At 47.5% G+C, this 21185-nt stretch overlaps 1 protein-coding gene and 1 long non-coding RNA gene across 4 annotated transcripts in view; one reads left to right on the forward strand and one right to left on the reverse strand.

The window, feature by feature from the left end:
* The window catches only part of CHCHD5 (coiled-coil-helix-coiled-coil-helix domain containing 5), a 31828-nt gene extending 15489 nt beyond the window's left edge, over positions 1 to 16339 (reverse strand). Inside the window, exons 1-5 of one of the 3 annotated variants that reach the window (XR_004343433.1) lie at positions 16139 to 16339; positions 14927 to 15067; positions 14661 to 14826; positions 6533 to 6691; positions 4811 to 6162 (exon numbers count right to left, since the gene is read on the reverse strand). Coding sequence is in view for 1 of the 3 variants with exons in the window: in XM_030311126.1 (XP_030166986.1) it covers positions 11777 to 11800; positions 14661 to 14826; positions 14927 to 15078 (342 nt within the window). In the remaining 2 variants the exon portion in view is untranslated. Of the gene's footprint in view, positions 1 to 4810; positions 6163 to 6532; positions 6692 to 11341; positions 11801 to 14660; positions 14827 to 14926; positions 15079 to 16138 lie in introns of those variants that run through there. The other 2 variants (XR_003967853.2, XM_030311126.1) reach the window with 2 other exon arrangements.
* On the forward strand, positions 15959 to 19513 carry LOC115510844. Its single transcript, XR_003967855.1, has 4 exons — positions 15959 to 16017; positions 17349 to 17395; positions 18288 to 18357; positions 19399 to 19513. It is a non-coding gene; the product is annotated as an uncharacterized LOC115510844 (long non-coding RNA).
* The last annotated feature ends 1672 nt before the right edge of the window (positions 19514 to 21185 follow it).

Consider the following 21185-nt stretch of genomic DNA (forward strand, 5'->3'; position numbering starts at 1 on the left):
TTTTCCTGAACTGCTTGAGAGTAAGTTATGAGACTTCAACCCTATACACTTCAACATGTATCTCCTAAGAAGGACATTCTTCTATGTTAACTCAATATCATTATCAAACCCAAGACACTTAACATTTCTTCAATACTTTTATCCAATATCCAATCCTTATTCAAATGTCCCCAGCTGTCCAAATAATGGCTTTGAGAGACTGCCCGCACAAGGGTAATATCTCTTCAGTCTCTTTTAATCAAGCACTGTTCCGTGGGTATTTTCTTTCATGATACTGATGTTTTTGAAGAGTCCAAAACAGTCACTTCACATGGTATCTCTCAACCCAGATCTGGCTGATGTTTCCTTTTTCAAGGGAGGTCACGAATGAGAGGTTTAGGTATTGCTATGAAAACACACAGAAATGGAATCTGGGCCTGTGAAGAGGGCAGGGACAGGGAAGACTCTGAGGGGCTCTGGACTGACTGAGCTCAGGTCTGAATGATGAGTAGCAATTAACTGAGCACACTGAAGCCATCGAGAGCAAAAGCACCCGGGCCCAGGGTCCACGACGCTGTAGCAAAAGAGAGCGTGGCGGCCAAGGGAAATTACAAGCTTGGGAAGACAGCTTGGGGCTGAGTGTTCCCGTCAAGAAATCTAAGAAAAAAAAAAAAAGAAATCTAAGGAAAAGTCTATGCAGTCAAGTGAAAGCCCACGGCAGGGGCCTGGGCTAGTGATAACTATCTACGAGCCAATGATTTAATATGCTCTATAATGAATGAGATCACTGCAGAGAGTAGAGAATAGAAGAGATGGGGTTTAGGCCCTTGAAAAATACCACCACATGATGGCTGGGTGGGAGAAGGAGGAGGAACAGCCAGAGAAGGAGGAGGAGACCTGCAGAGTGAAGAAAGACAAAGGAAGAAGGGGTTCAAGAAAGTAGTAGGGCAGTTAAAGAAAAGATCATCTGACGCTTGTTAAAACAGTAAGGAAGACTTTATTTGGGCTATTGCAATAGGGATATGGCAACCGGGGAGCAAGATCTGGCTCAACTCTGAATCCAAGGCCAAGTGGGGATGTGCAGCCAACAGAGTGTCGGTGGATGGAAAATTACTAAGAGGGGACATCAACAATTCTTGCCTTTACCAAGAATCAAAGGTAGGGCGTGAGGAATTTGAGTAGATATCAAAGGTGGGAGATTCTCACTAAACCGACTTCGTAGAATTCTTTGCTGAGACTGGGCTGGGAAGGCCAGACACAGGATGGGGGGTCAAAGCTGAGATTTAGTCAAAGAGAGGCCCAGAGGAACCTGATTAAAATTTGATCAAGGAGAGAGTCCTTGTCAGGGGTCAGCCGTCCAGAGCTGCAGGGATGAGGACGGAAAAAGTATAACCACATGGACGTCATTTGACTTCTGCAAGAGCTATGAAGTTTGAGGATACCTTTTATACAGTTCTATGTAAAATACTTATTTTTAAAAGTAATTCCTTTTGTATATCCATATGTGGAATATGATGAAGCCATAAAAAGAACGAGAGAATATTTATGTAGTGATATGGAATGGTGCCAAGTTAATCTTTAAGTGATAAAAGGAAGGTGCAGAAGAACATGTGTAGTAAGTAGCATTTGTATAAAAAAGGGGGCAATAAAAATACACAGACATATATAGGGGGAGTGTGCCCCCATATAAATGCGTTTGCTGGTGTATGTGTAAGATGTTTTGCAAGGAGATACAAGCAACTGGTAGCACTAGGTGCCTGCAAAGACAGGAACTCAGTGACCCAAAGCACGAGCAAAGACTGTGCAATGCACAGCCTTTTGTACCTTTGGAATTTGGGACCACATGCAAGTATTACTTATTTTTAAAATTGGTGTATGAATATTCTGAGATATTATAATTTGCATTTCGCTAGACATATGTTCAAATGATAATATAAGGAGATCTATCTTCATTTCTAAATTATTATATGTATCCCATTTTATAGACAAACCATTATTTGTCCAATGTTTCCAACTATTCATTATTAAAAACTATACTGCAAGGTCTTTCCTGTACATTCATGTTTGTACGCACGTTTCTGTTGCATAAATTCCGATAGATGGAGCAAGACAGTTCCACATTCCCTTCCAGAAAGGCTGCTCTAGGCCACACATCTCCTTCATCCACACCAGTGGATGCCCCTTGCTCCATGTGTTTCGCACTGAGTATCCGCCCCGAATTGTGCAAGGTCTCTAGTGTGGCAGAGACGAGGCCAAGTGCTCACTCACTTTTCCTCTGGAGCACACAGGTAGGCCACATTTCCCAGCATGCCTTGCGCTGAAGCAGGGCTGAGTTCTGGTTGATGGCAGTAGTGATGTACAGCAGCACGGCTAGAGCTGGCCCCTAAAAACTCTCCCTGTGGTCCTCAAGCTCTCTCTCTTCCTTCATCTGCTCAATGGGTACAGAAGGTCACATGGAGGACTCTGAGCTCTAGAGCATTACTTGTCGAGCAGAGAAATAAACTTACCATATCCCATTGCTGCCTCCCCCCCTCCTAACTAGGATTTGACCCCACACCCAGGACCTGTCACCAAGTCCTTTGCTCAAATGTCATCTTCTCGGGGCACCTGGGTGGCTCAGTCAGTTACGCATCCAACTTCAGCACAGGTCTTAATCTCAGGGTTCCTGAGTTCGAGCCCCACATTGGGCTCTCTGCTGCCAGTGGAAAGCCTGCTTTGGAGCCTCTGTGCCCCGCACCCCTCCTCCCCCCGCCGCCCTCTGCCTCTGCCCCTCCTCATCCCTCGCAAAAATAAACATTTAAAAAACAAACAAACGTCATCTTCTCAAAGGGCATTCTCGGGGCGCCTGGGTGGCGCAGTCGGTTAAGCGTCCGACTTCAGCCAGGTCACGATCTCGCGGTCCGTGAGTTCGAGCCCCGCGTCGGGCTCTGGGCTGATGGCTCAGAGCCTGGAGCCTGCTTCCGATTCTGTGTCTCCCTCTCTCTCTGCCCCTCCCCCGTTCATGCTCTGTCTCTCTCTGTCCCAAAAATAAATAAACTTAAAAAAAAAAAAAAAAAAAAAAAAAAGGCATTCTCTACCACCCAACCTAGCACAACCTTCTGCCATCACTCCGCTTATCTGACCACCTTTGAGGGATCTGATTGTCTTCTAATACTTATATTTCCTCGAACCTTCTTCCCCAGACAATGCTGCAACCTGATCAACCTGGCTAGCACCATTTAGGGCAGGAGGTGAGACATAGCTGCAGGTGACCACTAGGCCCCTGACTCAGCCCGCCATCACCACTCTTGGGGAACCCTGTACCTCACGACAACTAACAGCTGCACTTCCCAGATATAATCCGAACAGAGATGGTGACCACCTTCTTCATTCATTCTAAAACACATTGAGCACCTACTATGTACTAGACCTATTCTAAATGCATTGAATATACCAGGACAAATGAGACAAAAATTCTTGCCCCATTTGGTGGACAGACAGACAATAAACAGTAAGCCCAATAAATAAGTGCCTTATATGAAAAGAGGGGGGGGTTGAAGAAGTTCAGGGTATAAGAGGTAGGTGTCTATGCTAAGTCGGATGGAAAGAAGGTGACATCTGAGAAAAGACCTAGAGGTGACAGTCACATGTTTATCTGGGAGAAGTTTTCCAGTGAAACAATTATGCAAAGTCCCTGAGGCAGGGCCAAGTCTGCAGTGTTCAAAGAGCAGGAAGAATTCCATGTGGCCGGGAACCTGGAAGGAAACGAGGTCAGAAGTAATGATGAGGAGGGTGCCCAGATCACACAGGTTTTAGAGGTGAGTGTAAGGACTTTGGCTTTTGCTCTGAGTAACATGACATGCCTTGGCAGTTTTAAAGAAGTGACATCTATTCTGACTTACATATTTTAAAGCAATTTTTTTAACGTTTATTTATTTTTGAGAGAGAGAGTGTGCATGCGTGCATGGGGGAGCAGAGAGAGGGGGGACAGAGGATCTGAAGTTCTGTGCTGAAAGTACAGAGCCCGACGTGGGGCTCAGACTCACAAACCTTGAGATAATGACCTGAGCCGAAGTCAGAAGGTCAACTGACTGAGCCACCCAGGCGCCCCCATTCTGACTTACATATTCAAAGGGATCCCTCTGGTCATCGTACTAAGAACCTGCCCAGGGGTGGGAGCTGAGTAGAAATTGGGAGAGCAGGGAGGAGGCTGCTGCAGAAACCCAGGGAGAGTGACAGTGGCTGGTGCTGGATTTGGTAACAGGAAGTGTGGCTCTGTTTGAAGATGGGGCCAACAGGATCTCCTACCGCACTGGCTGCTGAGAAAACAGGAATCAAGGAGCCTTCCAAGCCGGCCTGAAGAGCTGGAAGAATGGAACCACATGAATTAGGGAAGGCTGAAGGTGGAGTGGTTCTAGGAGCAGCATCGGGGGCTCAGGTCTGAACTTGGTAAGGCTGAGAAGTTTCAAGACATCAAAATAGAGACACTGGGTAGACAGTTGATTGCAAGCGTGGAGTTTGGGAGAAAAGTCTGAGTGGAGACTGAACTTCAGAAGTTGACTACTTTCCATAGTTGCTGTTGCTGTCCCCACCCCCACCCCACCCCTGCTCTATATTTTGTGACTCAAAATAATGAATCATGCATGGCCACATCACTCTGAATGATGGGACTTATGTGTGCAGCTGAGGAGCACTGTAGTTGTGTGTTAATAGTCTTTTTTTTTTTAATGTGTATTTATCTTTCAGAGAGAGAGAGAGAGAGCGTGTGCACGTGTGGAGAGGGGCAGAGAGAGAGAGGGAGAGAAAGAATCAATCTCAAGAAGGCTTTGCACTGTCAATGCAGAGCCAGATGCCAGGCCCAATCCCACAAACCTTGAGATCATGACCTGAGCTGAAATCAAGAGTCAGACGCCCAAGCAATGGAGCCCCCCAGGTGCGCCAACAGTTTGTCTTCGACTGTGGGTTAACTGTTGTGCTCTCTAGAGAGACCACACTAGTCTAACTTTTAGCACTTTGAGTAGCGTGACTCTGTTTTCTAGGAGTTCAGACAATGAAAATGAGAATGATTATGTAATAACACCAGCATGACATAGATGTCACTGAAACACAGATCCGGTGATTGAGGCAGGTGAATGACAAATGGGAGGATGCGGATAACTGGATTAGGAAAGCAACTGCGCAGAAAGGAATGTGAGCTCGCGCACGGTGAGCAGACATGAAAGCACCCACGGAGACTGAATCTCACAAGTTCAGGATAAGACAGGCGAGGACTTCTAAATCTATCAAAAATGGGGGCTTTTCGGTCTCCCCCAAAGACACCAATGCTTAGTGGAAACTAGCCGCCACTGAACTGGGGTGGGCACACCACACAAACAAGCAGGCATTATCATACAGTATCCTTCCCTTAAGGATTCAGATATTGCACATTTCCAGATTCAGATAGTGCAGCTCAAATGTCCTGTGGGCTAACAAAAGGGGGAAATTCTGGAAACAGATGTGTTGGCCCCTGAGGGTGCAAAACCGATTCTGTCAGGTCTTCCTGTAGTTAGTTATTCATGCTATAGTTAGTCTTCCTATAGTTAGTCCACTGCAGCGTGGCAGCAACAACAAATGTGCCCCCTAGCTCTCAGGCACTTCGATTCGAAAAATGGAGTTTCAATCAACTTTCTCAACTCCTATGACTACTGCAATGCAATCACAGAAGACGTAGAAGATTGCTGATCCTTTATCCAAAGACAAACTAGACTTTCCTTATTTCTCTGCATATTTGGCGGGCATGCAACCCATCCCATTCAGTCTCTGTTTCTTAGCAAGGAAAATGAAAAGACCTTACTTGTCAGACATCCTAGACATCTTCTGTACAACATTGCTAAAACAGAGATGTAATTTACTTACCTGTGACATCAAGGTGTTCATAATGTGCATTTTGGTCACATTTCCATTTCCTCAAAATTCACAGAAGCATTTAATGAGATTTTTTTTTACTTGATCGCTTTTACTTCATTACGTAAAATCTGCTTTGACGCGCGGCTCAGCAAGCCCACATAGCACTAATTCCTGGTGTCAGTCCAATGTGATGACATCAAGCTCAGTATCCTCTTGACAAAAGCACTGATCATGGAATAATTAGGATTTTCGGTTTCACCACCACATAGAAGAAAAGAAGGGTGTCCTCAAGACTGCAGGCAGTTTAGAGAATTCTTACTGTAAAAGGAAAGAGAAAAAGCAAACTTACCGTGTTGTCAGAAGAAAAAAATATGTCGTTATTTTTTCTTCAACCTAGATAATTTGCTTTTTAATCAGTACTATTGGGTTTACATTCTCTTTTTTAAAGTCTTTCATTTAAAGGGGTGCCTGGGTGGCTTAGTCAGTTAAGTGTCCACGTCTTGATTTTGGCTCAGGTCATATCTCATGATTCATGGGAGTGAGCCCCAAACTCAACTCATATTGAACCCTCTGTCAGCACAGGGCCCGCTTGGGATTCTCTCTCTCTCCCTCCCCCACTCATGCTCATGTGTACTCTCTCTCTCTCTCAAAATAAATGAACATTCATTTATGTATCTTAAGAACATACACGTTTGCCTGGGCCTGGTTCCATGGGACTTGTGCTCTGCTGGGTACAGATGCTTGGGGTTGTTCTGGTCTTCATTTTCTGGTCTGCATTTACCCCTTTTTCTCAACAGCACCGTGCACTGCTCCTCCACAGTCCTGGTGTTATTCTCAGTGGCTTCTCCTGGAAAGTACGAGATTTGCCTTGGACTAGACTATCTGCCCACACTCTGCAGCAAGAGCAGCTCCATCAACCGTCCAGGCATCTGCCCTTGGGAGCCTCAGGAGGGCAGATCCCTTTGTTACACAATCTTGTCCATGTCCTTGGCATTTTTTATTTATTTATTTTTTTTTATTCTTGAGAGAGAGAGAGAGAGAGAGACAGAGTATGAGTGGGGGAGGAGCAGAGCAAGAGAGGGACACAGAATCTGAGGCAGGCTCCAGGCTCCAAGCTGTCAGCGCAAATCTCGATGTGGGGCTCAAACTCACAAGCCGTGAGATCATGACCTGAGCTGAAGTCGGCCACACAACCGACTGAGCCACCCAGGTGCCCCACATCCTTGACGCTTTTGGCCGCTTCTTAATACTTTTCAAAAGTGACACTCTTTCCTTCTGTCCAGCTGACCTGACATACCATGCATCCCATAATGTCTGGCCCATCAGAGAAGGAAGAAGGGATTCAAATTATTGGGTCTGACCTTGTTTCACGTCACCACCTCACTGGCAAATATTTATTGGGTTAAAAAAGAAAGACTACTGTGACACTCGTCAGCTCTCTGTGTCATCAGGGCTTCCAGATAGGCTCAACAGCTTTCAAACCTTAATTCCAAGCACGTTAATATTATAGAACACAGTCAACCAAAATTGAGAAATTCCACTAGGACAGCACTTCTCATCCTTGCCTGCACATTGAAATAGATTTTCAAATCAGTATATACATTTTTTTAAAGTAGGCTCCATGCCCACATGGGGCTTGAATCCATACCCAGAGATCAAGAGTCACATGCTCTACTGATTGAGCCAGCCAGTGCCCCTTGGTATATATTTTTTAATACCAAAGTCCTGGGTCTCACCCTAAGACATTCTGATTTAATTGCTGTAGGGTGTGGGCTCAGACTTTTTAAAAGCAGCATACTTTATGGTAGAAGCCAGCTGGCTTTTTTTTTTTCTTTCTTTCTTCTTTTTTTTTTAAAGCTTTATGCCCAACATGGGTTTGAACCCATGACCTTGAAGATCAGAGTCACATGCTTTACCAACTGAGCCAGCCAGGTGCCCTGCCAACTTGCTTTCTTTCAGGGTTATAAACTTCCTTAGAGAATCTGGTTCTATTTGTGCATATCCTGACTGAAAGCTTTTCACAGCATAAATAAGGTGCTTGCTTGCCCACTGAAGGGAAGTACTGACTGAAACACTTCTTATTCTGATGACTTTATCAACAAAGTCAGTATATTCGAAGGCAAGCACAGATCCTCAGTTCAACCACCAAGGTGAAATGGAGATTGCTGAACATCTGCTTTCTGCTTAACAAACCCTACCTCCTCACCTCTGCACTCCCTTGACTGCCATTTTCTGCCTCCTCAGAATCCTGAGGGTCATCGGCTCACTCAGCCACTTCAGCATCTGCACACGTCCCCATACACCGCCACCTGTCCCTCCCCACACTGTTCTCAATACTCCCTCAGCCTTCATGCCCACCACTTCTAGGTGGCCTACTTGGTTGAAGGTAGTCATTCTTTGTGAACTGAGTCAAGCATTTTGAAAGCATTCCTGTTATTGCAATACCTCCACCAATGGCAATTGTGACAGGATGCAGTGACGGATGGCAGCAGCAGCGACAGGCAGCAAAGGAAGTTGAGATGATGGTGGCTGCTGTTAAGGCAGCCGTGACAGGCTGGGGCAATGGCGGCTGTGGCAATGGGTGGTGGCCATTGTAATGAATGGCCACAGGGTGGCTACCACTGAAGTGAACTGCACTGAGGCAGCTGCTCTTTGCTAGAGAGCTTTCTCTCCACCAAAGTCCACTCTGCCTCTGTAACTGACAAACAGGAAGCAGCAGGGAATTTGAAACTCCAGTCCCCTAAGTGACCCTGAACTAAATGACTGATGGGGGTTAGTGTATAAATACCCCCCACCTCTTGAGTGGGAAGGTATGTTCTCCACTGTTTCCCAGAGTTCCCCAGAGAATTAAGCTGTTGCCCAGTGATAATCTGCTTGATAATGCAGCCTTGATGTACTGCTTTCCCTTCCTGTTTCACTTCCCTCAGCCTTACCAGTGCTTTCTGGGGTCATCTCCCAATGCCTTGCCTCAAAGTCTATTTCTGGGGGAACCCAACCTAAGATAGTGCATCATGAACCAAGGATTATGATCCAAGCACAGATGGCACATTAACAAAAGCTGACCCTATGCCAAGCCATAAAGTCTCAACATATTTCAAAAGATTGAAACCATATAAAATGTGTTCCCAGCCCAATTGCAATTAGGCAAGATAACTAGAAAAATCCCCATATGCTTAGGAATTTAAAAATACAGTTTTAAATTTCTAAATAAGCTGGGATCAATGAAAATGCAAAACAGAAAGGCTTGCTTTGTGGGAAATTTAAATACATACATTAGAAAAGAAGAAAGATGAGGTGCCTGGGTGGCTCAGTTGGTTAAGCATCTAACTTCGGCTTAGGTCATGATCTCACCGTTCGTGATTTCGAGCCCCGCATTGGGCTCTGTGCTGACAGCTCAGAGCCTGGAGCCTGCTTCAGATTCTGTGTCTTTCTCTCTCTGTCCCTCCCCCACTTGTACTCTCTCTCAAAAATAAACATTAAAGAAAAAAAAGGCTAAAATTCAGTGAGCTAAGCTTCCATTTCAAAAAGGTAGAAAACAGGGGTGCCTGGATGGCTCAGTCAGATAAGTGACTGACTCCTGATTTCAGCCCAGGTCATAATGTCACCATTCATGAGCCCCACATTGGGCTCAGTGCTGAAAGTGCAGAGCCTGCTTGGGATTCTCTCTCTCTCTGCCCCTCCCTCATTTGCTCTGTGTGTGTGTGTGTGTGTGTGTGTGTGTGCATGCGTGTGTTCGTGCGCACACACGTACTCTCCCTCTCAGAAAGATAAACTTTAAAAGGTAGAAAACAAAATTAAATCCAAAAAAGGTAATTATAAAGAAGATAATTAAATTAAAAACAAATACACAACACAAAGAACATCGACGAAGCCAAAAGTAAATTCTGTGTAGATTAAAATTGGTAAACTAATCAAGACTGAATAAGTAGAAAACAAAGAGGGTACAAATAACCAATGTCAGAAATGAGAAAGCAGCTTTCACTGCAGATTCTGTAGACATTAAAAAGATTATATGAGGCTATTATGAACTTTATGGCAGTTTGAAATTTTAGATCATGTGAAAAATTCCTAAACGCAATTCACCACAGGAATAGAAACTATTAAAGTTCCTATGGTAGTTTAAATGTGGGCAAAATTCCTTGCAGCCAAATGCCATCAAGAGGTGGAGTCTCCTACCCCTTTAACCTGGGTTGACCTTGTGACTTGCACTGACCAACAGAAAGTGGTAAAAACGGACTTTGACGGTTCCGTTTTTGCTCTCTTGGACCCTTGATACCACCAGATAAGGAAGCTGGTCTAGCCTATTGGGAGAGAGGCCACTTTGAGAGGTTCTACATAGTCTCGACCTGTTTTGTCTGTTCTTATCACAGTTCCTTTAGCTACATGGAGCAGAACCCCACTCAAGCTTACCCAGGCAAAGTGGGGTTGGCTGAATACAAAGAATCTGAGGACTCAATCCACAGCCCAAGAAAACTGGAGCTGCGAACAGAAAGCCACCAGGACCCAAGCAGCCCTTTTAGGGACCACAGAAGCTAATCACAGTCCTCCCTCTACCTGGGTTTTCCCTGCTTTGGGCTTCCTGGCATCTGTTAGCTCTTGCAATCCTGATGGCAGGACTTCTACCTCAGCTCCCAAGCCAAGTGACAACTTTGTCTTAATGATCAAATCCTGAGGAGACACTCTGGCTCATTTTTCCAAGCCAGAGCACAAGACTTAGGCTTCAAATAGTCAGTCCAGTCATCACTGGTCAGTCACTTCTAATTTCTGGAAGTCGGGAGTCACCCACAGGGGGAAGCGACATGTCTGAATGAATCTGGCTGCAGGTCCTGGGCACACGAACTAGGCACCTGGGGTTCATTCTCCTACATACGTGTCTGTCTGCCTTCTGTCCTTTAGGACATGCCCCTGCTGGGGAGCGTGTAATCAAATAGCTGGGCCCAGAGAACACGGACTCCTGAGGAGAAATGCTCAGGAGCTGCAGCAGCCATTGCTGGTCCCTGCCCACATCCACTCAGCATTCTTCTGGGCCCTGAATGCTTACTTGATTCTCCACTACTCTCCGCTCAGGGCTCTTTTGATGGCAGGGCACATGACAACACATGGGGCAGGCAGAGGTGCTAGATGGTCAACACCCATGGCAACAGCCCCAATGACAGATGGGGAGTTGATGATCTATAGCCCAACTTCCTTGCCCCTTGGATTGAGCCCACTGACCACGGTGGTGACTGGCCTGATAATGCACCTTTTATTGGCTGCCTTCCTGTCTCACCTCCCCATTCCCTTCCAAACGCTTCTGGAATCACACATTCCAAATATACTATCTGCTCTCCGGTTCTCAGGGTTGGACTCTGGAAGAACACAAACAAAGGCAGAAGTCCAGGGCAGCAGACTCTAAGCCACATTCCACAATGCAGCCGTTTTCAATAATAAAGCCAGTATTTTTAGCCCCATCGCCTAGTGTGCATGTCTATCACACAACTGGCTCAAAACTCAGAAGGAAAAGAAGTGTGATATTTATTGCCCTCCAAGCCTCAGGTAAACACTCAATAAAGACTTGGTAAATGCTAAAGTGGAAGGGAGAGAGAGCCTTTTCCCATGTCTGTGCAGGAGACAGGAAGTGGCCGCTGGCAGAATTAACAAGGGAAGAAGAGGAGTCAGCTTAACCCTGGTGAACACGTCCTTCTTTGGCACACTAAGTGAAGCTGGGGAACAGAGGAGCAGGGTTTCTGCCCAGCCAGCTCTCCAGGGGCCCCTCAGGTGCTGAAGGCAGGAATCAAAGCCCGGTATATAGAGTCTTTATTTATTGTAAGTCCTGCTGTCCAGAGAAGCAAGACCCACATCCAGGGTCCTCATGACTTCACCTGGCCACTCTTCAGGGGTGGGGGCATCAAGTGGCCACTCACGTCTAGTTTTCCTATGGCTCAAAGAGTCCTCAGGAGGCAGGAAGCGGCTGTGCCTATAGAAAAAACACATCAACATCTACTAGCACCTACTTTGTGCCCGGCCCTGGGACCACCACCGGGGAGATTGCAGCAGAGGCTGCCCTTGCCAAGTCCACAGTCTGGAGGGGGGAAGTATTAAGTGAGGACCATGCCATCTGCCATGTGAACGCGTGAGACACAGTGAATTGTCGCTGGGAGCAGGGAAGGCTCCATTTACTATATTTACTGAGCACCTCCTCTGTAACGTTGTTACAGGGCACTGAATGAAGCAGGCACAAATCTCTAACTCGAGGAAGAGACAGACAACAAACAAACAAACAACTAAAAATACGTCAACTGGGTAAGTTCTAGGAAGAAAAGTAAATCAGGGTGTGTGGAGGGGGAGGTAGAGGTAGCACTTCTGTCAGCTACATGAACATAAGACGTCCTTATATCATGTTTTCTGAGATGAGACTGGCTACATGTTTGCCACTTTGCAGAGCAGAGAATAGAGACTGGCATCTCGCTGCCCGCAATCAGGTGGGGAAAGCTGCACCTGGGATGCCATTACCCAGAAGGAGGAAGATGGGGAGGAGGAGCAGGTGTGGTGGTAATTATTCTGAGTGCACTGAGGAGCTATGACAAGGCTGTAAAGGGGAGAGATGTGACCTAATTGCCATTTTTACAAGTTCCTCTGGCTGCCAGGGGAGAGTAGACTTGTGGGGCGGGGCAGGATGGCCACAGGGAAGACCAGGGAGAGGCTGGCTGCTTATGTAGGGAGGGAACAACTAGCCCTAAGATGGGAAGGTGAGGTCTTTACTGTTCACATGCCCAAACAACTCGGAAAAAAAAAAAAAAAAAAAAAAAAAAAAACCAATGCTAACGTATGACCAACATATAGACTAAGAAACTATGTGAACGGTATGAAATTACTAAATATTTTCTAAGAATTAAAAGTCCTGATAAAGAAGATGTGGTTTATATATACGATGGAATACTACTTGGCAATGAGAAATAATGAAATCCTGCCATTGGCAGCAACGTGGATGGAACTGGAAGGTATTATGCTGAGTGAAATAAGTCAGAGAAGGACAGATATCGTATGTTTTCACTCATATGTGGATCTTGAGAAACTGAACAGAAGACCATGGGGGAAGGGGACAAAAAAATAGTTACAAACACAGAGGGAGGGAGGCAAACCAGAAGAGACTCTTAAATACAGAGAACAACTGAAGAAGGGTGGGAGTGTGGGGGAGAGGGAAAGCAGGTGATGGGCAATAAGGAGGGCACTTGTTGGGATGAGCACTGGGTGTTGTATAGAAGCCAATTTGACAATAATTATTATCATTAAAAAAAAAACAATTAAAAGTCGTGCTAGTGTCGGCTGTTAGGCCTGAACTTTTCATTTATTGCTGCCTTACCAAAATGAAACAAAACAAAACAAGGACTACAGGGCCTGTCAGAAAGGTATCTCAACCTTTAGCCAAGAACTTCTCTGCAACAGGCAATAGGAATGAAGCAGTGACAAGGCAGTAAGATATAAGCCATGATGGAGGGAGCTCAGAGACCATGGGTGCCTGGGGATGGGGATAGGCCAGCATGGGAGATTTCCAGAGGGAGGTGATATCTAAGTTGGAATAGCAAGTAGCCAGGTGGCCTAGAAGGGCAATCCAGGCAGAAGGAAACAGTTGGGTAACAGCCTGCCAGCAGGACAGACATGCATGCACTCGAATAATGCACGTTCACTGGGGCTGGAACGCAGAGCTTGAGATGGAAAGTAGGGAGTGGTGGGGCCAGAGTCCACACCATGCAGGGACCTATAAGCTGTTCCAGAACTGAGATCTGGCCTGGTGGAAATGAGGAGTCATGGAAAAGTTTTTTAAGGGAAGCAGAACATGGTCAGATTTCCTCTGGGACTGCTCTGGAATCATCAGAGAGAATAGATTAAAAGGGATAATACAGAGCCATGGAGGCCCAAATGAGAGGGTGTTAAGAGGGAGGTGGTACAAAATGTGTCTTTGGTCTTAGGAGCTCACAGTCCATCCAGTGGGGGGAAACAGTGAACATCTAAAGTAGTGTTTCTCAACTTTGTTTTTTTAAACATATATTTATTTTTGAGAGAGAGAGAGAGAGAGAGAGAGAGAGAACAGGGAAGGGGCAGAGAGAGAGGGAGATACAGAATCTGAAGCAGGCTCCAGGCTCCAAGCTGTCACCACAGAGCCTGATGCAGGGCTCAAACTCACAAACCGCATGATCATGACCTGAGCTGAAGTTGGATGCGTAACCAACTAAGCCACCCAGGCACCCCTCAACTTTGTTTTTATTACTGCTCCCCATGAGGTCTTTATAGACATTTTTTTTTAAAAATTGCAGTCACCCACAAAATTTTAATACCATAGTTATACTGCATATCTGTTTATGTACTATATTCATTAAAGAGAGTAAGACTTACCCCCCTCACCCCCATCCCAGTAGAGCTGAGGGGCAGTGAGGAAGGGAACAGACAGCAGGTAAGGAAGCCTGAGGAAGAACACAGAGAACCCAGCAAGGACCTGGGATTTTGTTCTCAATGTGAATGGGAAGCTATTGAAAAGCTCTAAGCAAACATGTAATGTGATTCATTTTTAGTTCCTCTATGCTCTCTCTGGCCACTGTATGGAGGCAAGTAAGACGAGATTCAGGGAGACCAAGGAAAAGGCTGGAGCAGGGATCCTAGAGGTGAACAGGTCAGGAAAGTGGCTGGACTAAAGCAGGGGCTATGGGAAGGGGCAAGAAATGATCCTGTTCTGGATTCTGGATGCACACAGTGCAGGTCTGTGTGGGGGTAGGGTGGGGCTGGGGATAACTCCCAGGTCTTTAGTCAGAGCAACTAGAACTGATAAGCCCCTGCCTCACCTCCACATTCGAGGGTGAGCGTGGTGGCTGCACCTGGTCAGCACACTGCAGGAAGCGGCGCACGTGCTCTGCACAGTTGCCCACTGCTGCCTCATTCTGTCGAAGACACTCCTCAAAGGCCTCAAAAGGCTCAGCACAGGCCTGGCGGATCTGCCGGATGATTGGGCTGTGGAGGTAGGGCATTTCAGGCATTCAGACTTCCATTCCACTGCCCACCTCGCCCCCTGCCTCCCGCCACACATTGTCTCATACTTGCCCACACTCACTGGGAGGATGTGCATTGAGCGATACTCATCTTAAGGTGGTGGCAGTCCCGCTGCCATGACTCAGGCTTGGCCGCCACACACTGGCCATATTGCTCCAGCTCCCGGCCACAGTAGCGAGCAGTGACCTCCAGGGCCGCCTGCCTGTGGAACATAATGGGCTGAGGATAATTCCAGGCAACAGACAAGAAAGGGAGTTCTGGTCTGGGTTGGAGGTGGAAGCAGAAACACTAGGGAGTCTGAAGGATCCTGGGATAGGGTCAGGGAAGTGGAGGGAGAGGTAAGGCATGAGCCCTGGGGAATGTGGAACAGGTTGGAGGGCTTCTGGGAAGATAGTGGAGATCTTTTCCAAAAAAGACCTAATTATTCAAAGGCAAGCCTTGGGATCGTGCAAGAAGGGTCTTGGGAGTCCAGGCATCCCTCAACAGGGCCCTAACTATACTGAATTCTAGGGGAAAAAAAACCTGGGAACCCTAAAGGATTTGGAGGTCCTAAAAAGAGGTTTGTAAGCCCATGTGGTGAGATCTTGGGTTCTGGGGAAGCGTCTCTTGACCAGAGAGTCTTCAAGATTAGGCCTGAGGACAGGGTTACTGGAGGTGAGACTTGAGGCCCTGGGGTAGGTTTGGGGATCCTGGGGTGGGTCTCAGAGTTCTAGAGATGTGGAAGTCCTGGATAAGGATGGGGCTCTGGGACAGCTCTGGAGGGTCCTAGAAGTAAGCTCTTGGGAACAAGATCTAGAAATCCAGAGCGGAATCAGAGGTCTAAGAAAAAGTCTGCGGGCACTACAAGGCAGGTCTGGGGTACTGCACAGATCTGCAGGTTCAAAAAGGTATGGTCAGGTGATCTAGGGGGACGAGCCCGCAGCTCTAAGAACGGGTATAAAAACCGTAAAAGTCCTGAGACAATCCTGAAGTCTGCAGGGTGAGGGACCAGACCTTAGATCCTGGGGGCAGGGACTGGGTGTTAGGGATGGGCCTGAAAGTCCTCAGTTACTACGAGAAACAGGGGCGGAGCCTAAAAGTTCAGAGGGCGGGACCTCCCTCTCTCTTCCACGCGGAGATGGAGCTTGTAATAGACGGCGCTGGGCCCTAAGGGTAGGTTCTCCGAGGAACAAAGAGGCCAATCCTTCTTCCCGGAGTGCGGGCCTAGGTTTAGGTCACTGGGGAAGGGAAGGCGCGAAGCGGCAGATCGGAGGTAGGCGCTCCCACTACTCACATCTCGAGGCCGGTGCCGGAGGGAAATCAGTCAGGGAGAAGAGCCCCGCCTTTTCCGGTGCAGGCTGTCATGGCGGCGCCCAGGTCAGCTGTCCCTGCCTCGTTTTTTTCCGGTTACAGAACCGGCAAGTTGCCTCGTCCCCTTTAGGACCAACCTGTCATGGCGGCGCCCTGTGTCTCCTTCCGGTCCCGCCTGTATTGGCAGCGCCTGCGCAGCCACCGCGGGCTCCCAGTCTGACTCGGTTGTTGTACCTCTTTCTACTTCCGGATTGCGGGGGCGGTGCCGCAATGCACCGGAAGTAAGGCGTGGCCGCTACTGCGAGCGCTCTTAGCCACCCACTGGGATTTGGTGGCAAGTGGTTACTGCAGTCTATCAGCGTGGCCCCGTTGGTGGCTAGGTTGGGCACCGTGGCTGCGGGCTGCTGGGCGCTGGGAGTCTGATGCATAGCGCCGCGATGCCACCATCTGTTTTGCGCAAGCGCTCCCTGTCCCCTCGGGGTGCTGGTTCGTGCGCGCGCACGGAGCGGCGGGAAGAGGGGTCGCAAGAGTGGGACCAGCCGGCCTGGACGTCCCACCAGCTGTACCTGGGTTACCCAGACCAGATCCCCTCCTTCTAGGTATAAGCCCAGGAGCCAGGCCGGACTTGATTTTATTTTTTTTCTTAATTTTTTTTTAACGTTTATTTTTTGAGATAGAGAGAGACAGAGAATGAATGGGGAAGGGTCAGAGAGAGGGAGACACAGAATCCGAAACAGGCTCCAGGCTCTGAGCTGTCAGCACAGAGCCCGATGCGGGGCTCGAACTCACGGACCGCGAGATCATGACCTGAGCCGAAGTCGGACGCTTAACCGACTGAGCCAGCCAGGCGCCCCCGGACTTGATTTTAATAATGTCTCCACGTGATTATGGGCATGCGTAATTGTTTTATTTTTATTTTTTTTTTATTTTTTAATGTTTATTTTTGAGAGAGAGAGAGTGTGAACAGGGGAGGGGCAGAGAGAGAGACACACACACACACAGAATCCAAAGCAGGTTCCAGGCTCTGAGCTGTCAGCACAGAGCCCGATGCGGGGCTCAAACACACGAACCGTGAGATCATGACCTGAGCTGAAGTCGGTCACTTCACGGACAGAGCCACCCAGGCAACCCTTCTTTCTTTTTTAATTTTTTTTTTTTTTTAATGCGCAATTCTTTCTGATTTCTCCTGGCAGGGTATTGTTTCCACCTCCTGTCCTGTCCTCCAGTGTGAGGCCTGATGGTATGTTTCCCCACCTGTGAGGTTGGGCGCAAGTATCCCTTGGGCAGAGACTAAGCATCAGCCCAGCAGTCTAATATGTAGGGGTCTTCCCAGACTCTGGCCAAAATGAACATAAAATGCACTTCATCTTGGTGTTTGAGGAGCAAGAGCTACTTGTGAGCAAATGACAATTACTTGGAGTATTGTGTCCTTGCTCATCTGTAAAGTAGGGATGATGATAGTGACATCTTTTACATAGAGCATAGTGCATGTGAACAGTTTAGGGCACAGCCTGGACCCTCAGGAGTTGTGGATAAGTGAGAGCTGTTGGAGGAGGCTATTACAATTTTGCTGCTCTTGGTTGGCCCTTGGTATAAGATTGTGCCACTGGCCATCTGAACCTGCCTCAGACGACAGGGACAGGTTTGGAGCCATGGGCATGGGAGGAAAGCTTTTCACCCAAAGCCCTCCTTCTTACTTGCAAAAACTTCCAAGTGTATTTCTGATAGGAGAGAAGGGGAGGAAACCCCATAAATGACAGAATATTTTGGCTTCAAATGTGGACTGAATCCTCACGTTTCACATTTAAGTGAAATCTTAACCTGTCCCTTGCCACTTCTCGAGTCTAATCTCAAAGTCTGGGTAATGTGCTTCCTCAAGGGAAGGGGTTCAAAGATCTGGGTTCATAAGTAGAGAAGATGAAGACCCCAGCAAGAGATACATTCTGGGGAGTGTGACACCTATGCCCCCAAGCTTCTAGGTTGTTTTTGGCCTATAGCACAAGAGTGTAACTAAATTTCTCTCTAGGGATCAAATGTCAGGCAGACCTAAGTGACGATGGGGTTTGGCGTGAAGCAGACCTGGGTTTGAATCAGAGATCTTGGACAGAATCTTTCTGCTCTCTGGGTTTCAGTTTCCTCCAGAACAGCTGCTTCAGGATACCCTTGTGAGCAGAAACCGAAGTGGCATCTGCAGAGCAGATGGTATGGAGCACTTTGTACTTTCCCTTTCTAGCCTTATCAGAATTTGTTAGTATTGTAATTGTTTTCTTTTTTTCTGCCTGCTTTAAGACCCTGGAACTTTACAAGGGAAGGGGCCTTGTATCTATCTTATGGTCACCGCTGGATTTCCTCCCACACACCCACCCATAGCATGGGGTCTGGCAGAGTAGTGATGGAATGAATGAAACCATATGCTCACAGGATTGCGTGAGGATAAGATGAGACCCAGTCATTGACTCGAATGATACTTATTAAGTGCTGCTTTATGTGCCAGGAACTGTTTTAGCTGTTGGGGAAACAGCAGCGACTAAAATAGACAAAAATTTATACTGTTAAAAAAGGAATGGGGCGCCTGGGTGGCTCAGTCGGTTAAGTGTCTGACTCTTGATTTCAGCTCAGGTCATGATCTCACAGTTCGTGAGTTCAAGCCCTGCATTGCGCTCTACACTGACAGTATAGAGCCTGCTTAGGATTCTCTCTCTCCCTCTCTCTCTGCCCCTTCCCTGCTTGCTTGCTCTCTCTCAAAAAAAACTAAACTAAAAAAAAAGGGGGGTATATGGTGTGATGTTTTGATATACGTAGACATTGTGAAATGATTACTGCAGTCAAGCTGATTAACATATCCATCAGCTCATGTAGTTACCATTTCTTTTTTTTTTTTTTTAATTTTTTTTTCAACGTTTATTTATTTTTGGGACAGAGAGAGACAGAGCATGAACGGGGGAGGGGCAGAGAGAGAGGGAGACACAGAATTGGAAACAGGCTCCAGGCTCTGAGCCATCAGCCCAGAGCCTGACGCGGGACTCGAACTCCCGGACCGCGAGATCGTGACCTGGCTGAAGTCGGACGCTTAACCGACTGCGCCACCCAGGCGCCCCTGTAGTTACCATTTCTTAAGTGTGATGAGAACATTTGAGATCTGATCTCTTACCAGATTTCAAGTGAGGTCTCCAGAACTTGACTCATCTTACAACTGAGTTTATACCCTTTGACCAACATCTCCCCATTTCCCCCACACCCCAGGCCTGGCAGTTACCATTCTGTTTCCATGAGTTCAGCTGTTTCAAGTTCCACATGTAAGTGAGATCACGTGGTGTTTGTCTTTCTGTGTATGTCACTGAGGATATAGTCCTCCAGATAGGGCACGTCAGATTTGATGAGAGGCAGGGAGTGTGATGGGTGGGTACCGGGTGGTGGATGGGAGCGTGCACTTGTTGAATGTGACTGACTTGGAAGGAGTTGTTCAGTGCTTTGATCCCTGGCCAGAGTAAGAGCCACCACTAATGGCAGCACAGAAAACAGCTTTGACCAGATGATCTGTGAGCTGGCAACAAAGTGAGTCCTGACCCTTGATCCCCCGAGGGGCCCACGTGGCAGGAAGGGATGGTGCCTGAGTGTGTCAGTGATTTCCTAATGGAGTTATGAGAAGAGCACTGTAATTAGGAGAGGGTCTCCTGGACTCCTGAGAGCTCCTTCTGTCCCCTCAGGTGGCTTTACTGCCACCTTCATCTTCTGGGCTTTTCTATTTTGCCTTTTCTAGAAGCTCTCCCTCTTGATCTTAAGTTTATAGGACATGATGGGTGGGAGGCAGATCCTGACAAGCCCAATACATGTGAAATCTCCAAGCTGAGCACGGCAGTGAGCAGTCACGCTCTTCCAGCCACATTACATCTTTTCTCACTGGTCAGGTGGCTAGTGACGTAGAGCTTCAGGACCACTCCTCCTCTGGAAATAGTGGCACAGGTAATTGTTAGAGGAAACCATATACTCTGAATCGGGGTGAGGGGTGTCTCCTGGCCTCTTTTCTCCATATTTTTAAAAATAACTTCAGGGTTTTTTTTTTAAGGTCTATTTATTTATTTTGAGAAGAGAGAGCAGGGGAGGGGCAGAGAGAGAAAGACAGAGTCCCAGGCAGGCTCCTCACTGTCAGCGCAGACCCTGATGAAAACTGAGACCGTGACCTGAGCTGAAATCAAGAGTCAGACGCTTAACCGGCTGAGCCACCCAGGCGCCACTTAAGCTCCTTAGTTTAAAAAAAAAAAAAAAAAAAAGATGGAGAAAAAGGAATGCTTTCCTTGAAGCTTAACTTTCACTTCACCAGTGTCTCCTGGATCCCATGTCTCCCAGGTTTTTTCTTCCAGAGCCCAAAGCCTTAGGATTCCTGGGAACTGCAATGAATTCCATCCCTGCCTCTTGCTTCTGGATTCCAGCCATTTGTCACTTCTATGGAGTGGCCAGTGAGGCTTGGAAGAGGGTCCACTTGTTGGGTCCTGCCGTGCTCCACACAGGCCTGTATTAAGGGTGTTGGGTGAGGGAGGGTTTGGGAAGAGGTGAAAGTCATGGCTCTGTCCTAGAGAAACTGACAAGCACTAGCTTAACAACCTAGGTGATGATGGGTGTGCTGCAGAACAGAGGGTGTGGTGCCCTCGTGGTGAGGTCTGCTGGGCTCTGTTCTGCCTCCTGGGGACTGGTCTTAGGCAAGACCTTGACCGCTCACTCAGGGCAATTCTTTCCTCCTGCCCTGGGCTGCTGCCTGGTGCTGGGGTTCCCAGTGGGCCTGGCCACCTCCTCAGCACTGCCTGTGCCTTCCTCATCCACTGCAGATTCATGGGGTTTGAGGCATAGGAGATAACAGATTCAGAAGCTGCAGCTGATGAATGGATCCCAGTGACGATCTCTTCCAGGTCCTCCAGAGCTGTGGGCCACAGGCTGAAAGGGAGGTGTACAGAAACCCATCCTAGATTAGAGAACATTGCCCTCACTTCTTGGCTTTGCCTTCAAGAAGTGGTATTTAAGGGGTGCCTGGGTGG

The sequence above is a fragment of the Lynx canadensis genome, chromosome A3, assembly GCF_007474595.2.
Source record: "Lynx canadensis isolate LIC74 chromosome A3, mLynCan4.pri.v2, whole genome shotgun sequence".
NCBI lineage: Eukaryota > Metazoa > Chordata > Mammalia > Carnivora > Felidae > Lynx > Lynx canadensis.